The sequence below is a fragment of the Melanostigma gelatinosum genome, assembly GCF_949748355.1.
Source record: "Melanostigma gelatinosum genome assembly, chromosome: 12".
Taxonomy (NCBI): domain Eukaryota; kingdom Metazoa; phylum Chordata; class Actinopteri; order Perciformes; family Zoarcidae; genus Melanostigma; species Melanostigma gelatinosum.
In genome coordinates this window covers 9,775,568-9,786,378 of record NC_136645.1, presented here as the reverse complement: position 1 = coordinate 9,786,378, position 10,811 = coordinate 9,775,568, and the positions used below count along the sequence as shown (strand labels likewise).

The 10,811-nt window shown below is 41.7% G+C and overlaps 1 protein-coding gene across 1 annotated transcript in view; it reads left to right on the top strand.

Annotated features, from left to right (window-relative positions):
- The window catches only part of LOC306785940 (protocadherin-15-like), a gene marked incomplete at both ends in the record, with an annotated part of 133,896 nt that overhangs the window by 73,956 nt on the left and 49,129 nt on the right, over positions 1–10,811 (top strand). The window contains 3 exons of the mRNA XM_079280524.1: positions 1,980–2,285; positions 3,413–3,643; positions 6,962–7,078. Of these exons, the coding sequence (XP_079136650.1) occupies positions 1,980–2,285; positions 3,413–3,643; positions 6,962–7,078 (654 nt within the window). The remainder of the gene's footprint in view (positions 1–1,979; positions 2,286–3,412; positions 3,644–6,961; positions 7,079–10,811) is intronic.

Genomic DNA, 10,811 nt, shown 5'->3' with positions numbered 1-10,811 from the left:
GACAAATCCTAAACCGTACGAGCTCATTCTGTTTGCTCACAGCGGGGAGCCGTAATCTGAGCATGCAGATGACCGGAGGAAAAATCGATTAGCATTCGTGTCAGACACATCATGGCAGCGTCATGTGGAATTGTTGCTAATTGAAAATAATGCCATTTATTTGTTTTACAAGCAGATTCCATGATCAAATGACTTTTTGCAAGCATTGATTTGATGCATTTCACTTGGTTATGGCACATACACTTATCACACCCTTTGGTTTGGTTTTGTGAGGCTGGCAGCTTAATTCTATGTTTCAAAAATACGGTGCATGTGGGCTTGTTTTATTTTTTTTTAAGACTGCAGCCACCTGTTCAAGCTGCTTCTTGTGCTGCAATCACCCACATCTGAAGGATATTCCTCCACTTCCACAATAGATGTAAGAGCTCTCCCATCAGCTCACAATCCAAAGTACCAGTTACTGATCACTAAAGGCGGTCGGATTGAAAAACTATGAAAAACATTCCCACACACGCTGTCACAGTGTGAGGAAGACGGTGAGCGATGATTTAGAGCAAAATAGTCAGAAAATACCAAATCATTTTTTGATAATAATTTGGGCAAACAAACAAAGGCTTTACGATCTCCACCAAGGCCAACAACATGACCACCCATGTTTGTTATGTCTTCCAACATCTGCTGCAGGTGGTGTAGGACCTGGCCTGCCCTGCACAGACCTCTATAATACATACAGCATATTGTCCTTTGGAGGCTATGGAAATATGAAGATTTGTTTATTGATGTTAGTGCCTGTGAATTAATTGGATTACACCCCTTACAAGGCAAGGAGCAGTGTGAATGTTTGTTATGTACTCACTTTAGAGAAGTAGTGATCCGTGTGCACATATTGACACAATGTGCTTTGGTCTGTGCAAAGGCTTAATGCTGAGGTTCAGTTTTTAGCCTCGGCTTTGAATCTTTGTCAGGCGTTCCATGTAAAACAAATTGGGGTTATGCGTATCCTCCTCCCTCCTCCACTGTTCCTCTTTGTTCCCCTCTTTGTGCTGCCTTGTCCTTACTTGCACTGAGGTTGATAAAATATTGCCAAACAGACAGATGAAATATGGCTTCATCTCACGGCCTTTTTTCCCCTCCCCCTTCCCCTCTCTGTCTCTATTTAATTATAACAAAGAATTACCACCACACAGGGGACAGTTGGATAATGAACACACACACACACACACACACATATAAACATGAACACGAGGCATAATGATTGTCTGTCATATCCACACAGAAATGAATATTTGTGAAGCAGATAACTTATTTTAGCCTTTCCTAAATATATTTTATCTGTAAATACGTAAGGCGTTAAGATGAAGCCAGGCCCTAATGGATCATGTAATGGATCGCATCACACGCACACTGGCTATTTGCTTAAATAGCTTTGCATTTCAGTTTTTAAATGTGTTTTTGTCCGATGGGAATAACACAATGCTGTTATTGATGTATGCAAATGGGTTCTTAGTGTTTTCCGCAGGTTGTCAGTTTATTTCAGCGGCATCAGGAGGTAAAACGGGGTTTATTGATGATGTTTCATTGACGTTTCATTCAGGAAGCCCACTAACTCACATTTCTTCCAACACATGCGGTCTCGAAGTCCACTGTAAAATAATGGCCAATGCAACATTAGCCGACTATTATGCTTCCATCTGATTACTCAGGCTATATTTCAGGCCGTGTCTCGGTTCAGTTTGCGTTGGCACAGACCAATGAATTACAATCTTTGTAGTTCACTTACTTGCTTTGGGAGCTTGGCAGAATTAAATGGTAATTGGTTGAAAAATCTATACTGTCACCCATCAGATCCCCTAAGCGAAGTCAAACACACTTGCCCCAGATATTACTATTGAAGGGGAAAAGTTTCTTTCTACAGGCCTACACTGAGTTAACAAAAATAAGTATATTTATATCATTATATCTTTTTTCTTTCTCCCCAGGCCACAGATCCAGATGCAGGGGTTAATGGACAGGTGCAGTACCGGATCGTGAATCATCCAGACTTGTTTATAATTGGTGCTAACGGTAGCATCTACACAAGAGTGCCTCTTGACCGGGAGCTTAGGAGCCAATATGACCTGGTGGTAGAGGCCTCGGACGGGGCAGTGGATCCACGGCGGTCCACCTTGACCGTCTCAGTCCAGATCACGGATATCGATGACAACAGCCCAGCCTTCTCCCAGCAAACTTATGTGGTTAACGTACCTGAGAACAGCCCAGTGGGAACTCTGGTCCTAAAGCTAAGCGTACGTACTTATGTGCATGTGTTTATTGCCAACGTTTTTTCTCTCTCTTTCCTGAAATGTCGTCTGTCTCTCCATTTATGTAAAGTAGCATAAGTGCTTTAAACAACAGATGTAGTAACTGGCTTTTAGCATCTTTCAAGTGTTTAAATGTCAAACGTTTCCAGGCAGAAACATTAACAGTGACAGAAACATACAGGACACCCCCTTACATACACAGAGAGAAACTATTTTTTTCTCATGCCATGACGGCTCTTTGGCCATTTTTAGACTCAAACTGAATAAGAGTTAAAGCTAGATTATTTAAGTCAGAACCAGCCTTTGCCATCTGTCCCTGAATATAATGAATATAATAAATGAATATAACACATGAATATAATACTACACACATTTTGAAACAAATGTTTCAACTTGCTCACGCGTTTGCACTGAAGTGAAGTGTAAGGAAACCGTGTGCATGCAGTGCAAACAGAGCGGAGTTGCGAGTAATTGCTGGCATATTGTGAGTGACATTTCCCGGACAGGGTAAGTTAGCAGGGGGCGAGGGGTGTGAATGATAGTGGCACTGTGACACCATTAATCCCCGAGACAACGTCACCTCAACTCTAAACGGACGGGGCTGGCTGGCAAGACGCCTAAAGAGCAAAAGTGAGATGGATATAAAAAGAAAGTGGATGAGTTCGGTAGCTTGAAACCTAATGCTTATACCTGAGATTATTCTATCCTTTTGTTGTGTGTCAATGAATACAGTTTGTGCACGTGGGCGTATCCAAACAACATGTGTTCCAGCAGCCATATACTGCATCTTATCATTTTCTATTACAGTAGCCTTTGCATTTGATATCTACTTAGAGGTGTGATTTTATGCAATGAGGACCAATTTTATCTCCCCTTACTGGTTTAATTTAATCAGAACCTATTAATGATTGATGTAAGTAACCACTGCAGCATAAAAACGCATAATTCAAATAGAAATATGAATATTCATTTCCACAGCCACAGTGCTTCTATATATATATGTATGTCGAAATTTAGAAAATATATGTCCTCTCTCTTCCCATCACCCCACTTTTTCTCCACAAATGTACTGTAACTTGTTTTCTCACTCATCCTTCTCTTGCTTCTCACAGGCGGTTGACTCAGACCTCTTTTCCAATGTCACGTATCGGATCAAGACGGAGTCGGCCAGGCAGCTGTTTTCTCTGAACCCTGTCACTGGGGAGTTAGCTGTGCTGCAGACCCTGGACTTCGAGGACCTGGCTGGTATGGGCATGGGGGCCTCTATCACTTTCCAGGTGGAAGCTGTCGACCAAGGAGGGGTCATGCCCCCAGGGAAGGCCACCGTCACGGTCCGCATCACGGTAAGAGCCCCCCCCCCCCCCGTGGTCAGTCCACCACAACCTCTTGGTGATCTATTCTCCTTCCAGCCATCCTCATTGTCCCTGAGGCGCAGCAGCAGCACTGGCAGTGAATATGTGGTGACTCATTAGCAGAGTTTTACAGTAATAGTATCTCGTCTAAGCCATAGTCCGAAATCGGATTTGAGACATACTGTACAGAGCTGCACCTGTGCTCCTTTTGTAATATCAAATTCAGTTTTACTCCATTCAGTGTGAAAGCTGAATGCATTTCCTTTGTAAAACATATTTTGGCCTCCCAACCTGCTTGTCCTGGTAACATTATTAGGACAAAGAGAATTTGATGGATAGGTGTTTCAGCTTCGCACACAGTGCTATTCCGAGCTGAACGACTCATTAGCTTTGTGACAGCAATTATGTCAGCTTTTTCAGGAGCTTGAATTCTCCTTACAACCTTTAAAGAGATTAACGGCTGAATCCCAACGAAAGGAGACGCCTTATGTTGTGCTACTATTCATGTGTGTACGCGTGCGCATTTGTGTGTGTGTTAATGGGTGTGTGTTTTTGCTCTGTGGGTAATTCTGCGCTTCAAAATGTGTGCGTTCACGTTCATCTATGCGTGTGAATTCAGTCATCGCAAAGTCTGCAGAATTACGCTTTATATTACAGTACATTACAGTCATTTAGCAGACGCTTTTATCCAAAGCGACTTACAATAAGTGTAGTCAACCTAGGTATTCAAGAGAACTACTCGTCACCAGAAGTCAAAAGTGCATCTCCTTTTTTAAACAAGCATCTAAGAGCATAAACCAGAGCAAAAGTACAATGCAGAAACAAAGTAATACAATAAATGCAACAAACTAATATGAATACAAAAAGTGCTAAGTGGAAGGCTCGGGGTAGTAGTTCTTGAAGAGGTGAGTTTTCAGCCTGCGCCGAAAGATGGGCAGCGACTCTGCTGTCAGTTCATTCCACCACTGAGGGGCCAGGACAGAAAAAAGCCACGACCGGGTCGATCGGCCGCAGGGACCTCTGAGCGACGGGGCAACCAGTCGCCCCGAGGTAGCAGAGCGAAGAGGTCAGGCGGGGCTGTAGGGCTTGACCATGGCCTGGAGATAGGAAGGAGCGGTTCCTTTCACTGCCCTGTAGGCTAGCACCAGAGTCTTAAACTGGATGCGAGCTCTTACAGGTAGCCAGTGGGTAGCCAGTGTAGAGAACGGAGAAGGGAAGTTGTGTGGGAGAACTCGAGGTGCTTGAACACCAGGCGAGCTGCAGCTTTCTGGACAAGCTCCAGAGGTCCAGAGTTCTATATCACACTGAATGGGAAGCATCCAAGTTTATTTAGGCAGGCTCGCTACATGAACTGCCAACCTGTGGAGTGAGTTTGTCCTCTGATAAGGACAAGCTTTGTTGCAGTGTTTGTGCTGTCACCCAGGTTCTGTGTTTGATATGATAAGGCATTGCAGCCACTGATATCAAATCCATGTCTGCTATTTGAAAATGGTAGACATGAATCCGAATGAGCCTAATGGATTCACGCAGGCTTCTCGGGGACTAGAGTTGGAGCTGATCAACTGATTCCATTTCCTTCCTCATATAACACCTCCAGAGGGTTATTTGAAGTCGTTTGTGTTTGATTTCCCCTTGTATTGTTTTGTTGTTGTCTCTTTGGTCGGATGCCTTGCAGTGATGGATTGAGTGTCTTGTCTGTCTCTTTCTTCCGAATGATTCTCCCAAACCTTTTCTTCTATTCTTGTACTTTAGAAATGGGAAAAAGACACTTTGTGTGTGTGTGTGTGTGTGTGTGTGTGTGTGTGTGTGTGTGTGTGTGTGTGTGTGTGTGTGTGTGTGTGTGTGTGTGTGTGTGTGTGTGTGTGTGTGTGTGTGTGTGTGTGTGTGTGTGTGTGTGTGTGTGTGCGATGATCAAGCTTTGTTGTTCAAAGTAAGAGCTGGATCATAGATTTTCTGCTCGGAAACACTCAACCTGTGTATAGATCATAGTGAGGCTGTCCTCCACCACTGAGTTTATATTTTGAGGCCCATGGCTCATTCAAAACAGTGCACGAAAAAAGAGAAAAGTCAAGAGAAAGGAAGATCATGCTCCAGCAGTTTTACCGCAGAACTAATCTATTCCTGACAGCGGCTTACTTCCTTCTCACAAAGCAAAGCAACGGGTGGCACAGTTAACAAGATTCCATTGCGGGCTGATAAAATGGTAGACTTCTGCTGTGCATTATTTACATGGAAAAGGTGATTAAAAGTGGTGGTAACAGAGACCTTCGGTGGCCTTCTGGTTATCTTGAAATATGAAAGGGTCTTCCTAGGGCCAATGTTTGGTTTGGGCTGCTGTAGAAAAATGGTGGTGCAACGCCGCAGACTCCGTGAAGAAGACCAGCTCTCTGTGTAGATATAAAGGGTTCATTCTAAGGTAACAGAAACACAAAGATTAGTAGTTTCAGCTGAGTATACATACACCAATGGAAACATAGTTATGAATAGTATATTCCATTTCTGCTAATATATCCCCCGAAATCCTACACACTGTTCTTTAAACACAATTAACAGCTTTCATGTCTCGTCAGGTATTATGAAGTGGAATGTGTATATCAGTAAAAAATAAACCAAACCCAATATAATAAATCATTATTATGAATAATTCAATTTCACAGCAGCAGCAGCAGTATTTTGTCAAAATGTAATCAAATGTCGTGATAATTTACCAACACATTAATTAACACAGGCCTTGTTAAAAATGGTTGAATTTGCATCGATGTTTTAGTTTGAATCAGCCAGCTACAATGTATTGTGTAATTTTTTAATTTTTTTAATTTACAATAAGGATTGATTTTTTTCATCTGTATTGGTGTGATTACAGTAAACAGTATATCGTATGGGCACATTCAGCTCAGACACAGTTCTTACAGTACATGGACAAAGCCTGGGGCACGGTGAATTGCTGCAGTGGGAATTTTTGCCTGAATCCACAATAACTTGCTTGAAGTGTTAGCTGACATCAAACAAAGCAGCAGCTGCAAAATCTGCACTGCTACAATATTACTCTTTCCTGCATGCAGACAGCATCAGCAAAAGTAGTAGAAGAATACTTTGATAACTGTGTTTGACCCTATAAATGCCAAATCTGATCCGTCACCGAAAGAATATCTGTCCTGCCCGTTCTCTATCGCCTGTTAATCCGCAGTGTAGCTGAACATTGTGTTCTTTGCTGACTTAATAATGTCACACAACTGCAATGTAACCAAGGTTACAAAATATCACCAACACTGATACACCTACTTTCATGGAATCTCTTTTTGTTTTTAGGACATGAATGACTTCTCCCCCATCTTCACCCAAGATCTGTATAAGGGCTTGGTGGCGCCCAATGCAGAGAAAGGAACCGTCATCACAACGGTTTTTGCTGAGGACCGAGACCCACCAGTGAGTATAAAAAAAACACACGTCACACTTTAACTTTATATTCAAAACATGCAATGTAGAGCACATTGGTGGTTCAATTTCAAAGCACACAGAGCATGTTGACTCCATCTGTTTCTAAGGTCACAGCACATGCTGTGCTCTCGGAACATCAGGTAATTTCAGCCATAGCATTTAATACGATGCGTTTTAAAGATGTTTTCGATGCTCTCATTAGAGCTAGTGCTGTGTGTATATGTTGTAATGGGTCTTCGCTTGAATGAGTCGTCTATCAGTTGCCTCAGACAGCTTCATGTTTCCTCAGACTCCTTCACACCACTATATCTGAGCAGGTTCTCGTGGGGCTGGAGCTGCGAAGATCCTTTTTTCCTTTTTTATGGAATCTGCAAAACCAAGGAACACAATGCAGAAGAGTAATTGTGCCACAATAAGTGTAAACATGTACTTTAACAAGCACAATTCTGCTGGCCAAAACGAGATATTGAATTACAAATTAAGAAATTCAGAATCACTTAATAAAGGCTGGGGTCACTGAGAAAAATCTACCAGTTTGTAGTGATGTAATGATGTTTTTTTTATATGGTAGGCCATGTTGCTGTACTGTGTGGTGACGTAGATTCTGAGAGGTGTTGCTAACGGGGTCTCTTGTTCAGATGATGGATCCTGTCTAAAGATTTGGCTCCGGTGAAAGCTTGATCGAGGCCCTTTTTGTTGGAAGCCCTATGTTCAAATCGGTGATACATGTCTTTGGCTTTGTGTTCAAAAATCATTCTCATTATATCTCACATCCCTCTCAGCCTTTGATTACTGGCCATATGCTTAATTTGATATGAGGCATTTCGTGTGGTAACTATCCACCTTCAAGATGGTGACGATCAACAAAAAATGTCCAAAAAATGTGTATTACAAACTGCATTTGATGTTGGGGTTAGTGGTGTTAAGGTATATGAGGTACAAGAATAACAAAAAAGATCACCAACATATATCCTGTTCCACTTGAAGTTGTCTTTGAAAAGATTGGCCTGGCTGTATATGTGCCTGTCTTTCCAAAGTTCCCAATAGATAGAGTACAAAAAGCTGCAGGTCTGCTGAGACCCTCAGCTCATTTAAATCAAGATTGAAGACTTTTCTGTTTGCTGCTGCCTTTAATTGAACCACGTTCAATGAATATATGAATCAATTTCCTGCATTTCTGCATTTTACGACTGCATTTTATTTCTTACATGTTTTAAAGAATGTTCTTAATTGTTTTTGAAATCTCCTTTTCTTTTGCCTTATGTTTTGATGCTTTTAATGGTTTTATGTGAAGCACTTTGAATTACCTTGTTGTTGAAATGTGCTATACAAATGAACTTGCCTTGCCTTGCCTTGCCTTACACACGGCTGTGCCCCTCACCTGTCTGTAAAGTCTAGTTTATGAACTTCACAATAAAGTCTGTGGGAAGAGTTCACATTTGGTCTCTGTTGTAAACAGTGATGAAGCATCGAGGCTGTCAAATAGTCTTTGTTTGTCGACAGAGACTCCACACTATAGTGACTTAGTATGCATCGTCAATGCGCTGTAACTCCTCAAACGTTTTAACACGTGATGTCCTGGAGATATGCTTCCAGAGAGCTGGTGACTGGTTTGATGAGAGAGTGAATGTATTTTGACGCTGGATCAGTGATGGTATCAATGATATTATGATGGGCCTGCCTAGTGTTCAGATGTTGTTCATATTTGAAGGCAAACTAGGGTTTGGAGGCAGAAGGAAGTCACTGTGATCCATTTGTTTTCAAAATAAGTATCTTCCATCGCTTTAAGTTTGTATTCCATCATTTCAGTGGGATTGGAGGTTAAAGGGATATCTTCGCGGAGTTTTACTTTCCGTGATTACGTAGTTCCGCCCTGAGTCTTTTTAGCTACCTTGATTAAACGCATCAAATCCAGTGAACATTTGTTCAGGATTGTCTTCCATTTGTTTTTAAAGTCTGGATTGTCCCTACCAAAGGAGGGAAGCTGATTCTTAAACCTCTGGGCATAATTTCCTCTGTCCAGTTGTCGAAAAGTGCGGTAGCATGTAATTCAAATGTATTGTCCTTTTCTTAGATCCAGGTAAGAGGCCTGTGTGCCTCAGTGATTTATAATGAATCCATGTTGAACAAAGACTCTTTGACAATGATGTCATTGCCTTTTTTCGATGGTGAATGAAAATGTATTACTCAATCTCTGTGACATCCTGACTATAAAAAGGCCCACTATCCGGAGCAGCAGAACGTAGCGACTCGCCAGACTAAGCCCCGATTCACTGATTCTGAAGAAAGAATAGAGCGTGCTGTGCTGGGTCAAGAAACTGGGTGTTGGTGTGGTTGAAGTAAAAATTGGTTTCTCTTCAAGGAAGAGGCAAGTCGTCGAGTAAGAATAAAAACCAATGACTGTCCGGCTCACTTTAAATGAAGTCCATGGTATTGGTGGGTAATCTGAAAGCATCTGAAGATCTCTGATTGTACGTTTTCATTGACAACGGGAAAACACATTTTGACTCAAGTCTTCATCAGGCTATGAAGTGCAATGAGGACAGGTGTTTTTTTGTTCATGGAAACCCATCAGGAGATCATGTGACAAGAGGAAATCAACACGTTATCATGAGCACAGTGGCAGCGAGTGAATGACTCTGTGAAATGGCTTGACAGACAGAGGCATTCGATTTTCTAACAGGACCTGACTAACCTATATTGACCTGGATTTGGGAGCTCAAAGCATTTTATTGACAGGATGCCTGTCATAGACATCTCATAGTTGAACAGGGCTTAGTTGAGTGCTTGCTTTTGTCTGAAGGTTATAATGATGTAGTGACCATTCCTTCTATTTTGAAAAGAGGGCACAATATCTATCCCCCTGCGCCTTGGGAGTTATTCTAATGGTTTTTAAAAAGTGTGTTTTGGGCAGTGCCACTCAAACCAATAGCCTCCATGTTTAATAACACTGTGAATGAGAGAGGAGATCACCATGAAGACAAATGTTCCAGGAAGAAAGCTTGATTCTTCAGCACAAGATTTGTAGAGTTTGTTATTTGTGACTGAATTTGAAAGTTGTTGTTTTCTCTACGGCATTGTGCATCACAGCAGAGAACGTTCCCTGTTATAGAGATTCACATTTCTTCACTATTCTAGTACATTGCATCCCTCCTTGTTTTGTATAGCGCATAACTGTTTCACAACCCAACCATATTAAGTTGTATGAATGTGTTGACTTTGTGTTTTTCACTCTCAGCTTGCTCAATCCTTGTTTTTACGTTGTTTTTCTCTGACGCATCAGTCGGTGCTTCTTCATGCTTCTGAGCTTGTTCTTGAATTCGTGAACCAGCTGTTCTATACTAAAGAGAATTGGGTTCTATGTTGCAACAAGGAGGAATCATTTTGATGCCAAAGTACTACGAACAGTATATCTACATTTTTTTTGTTGCTCATCTGCAAAGTTAATAAAGCAGTGAGGTCACTCAGCGGTGGACATGAAACATTCAGAGTCGGTGAGTTAAATGCCAGACAAGAAAGTTGTCTGTGTAGCTGCAAATGTCTGTCGACAGAGACAGACTGAGATGTCACTGTAACGACGAGACACAGTTTTGAATGGTGTTGTATTATGAGTGAGGGAAATTGTCTCATTTTTGTTTATTTACTGGTTTGCTTTTGGTCCCGATATTCTAACGATACAAATGGGAGAAACAATAAAAGGAGGTTCGCTGCTGCTGCTGCT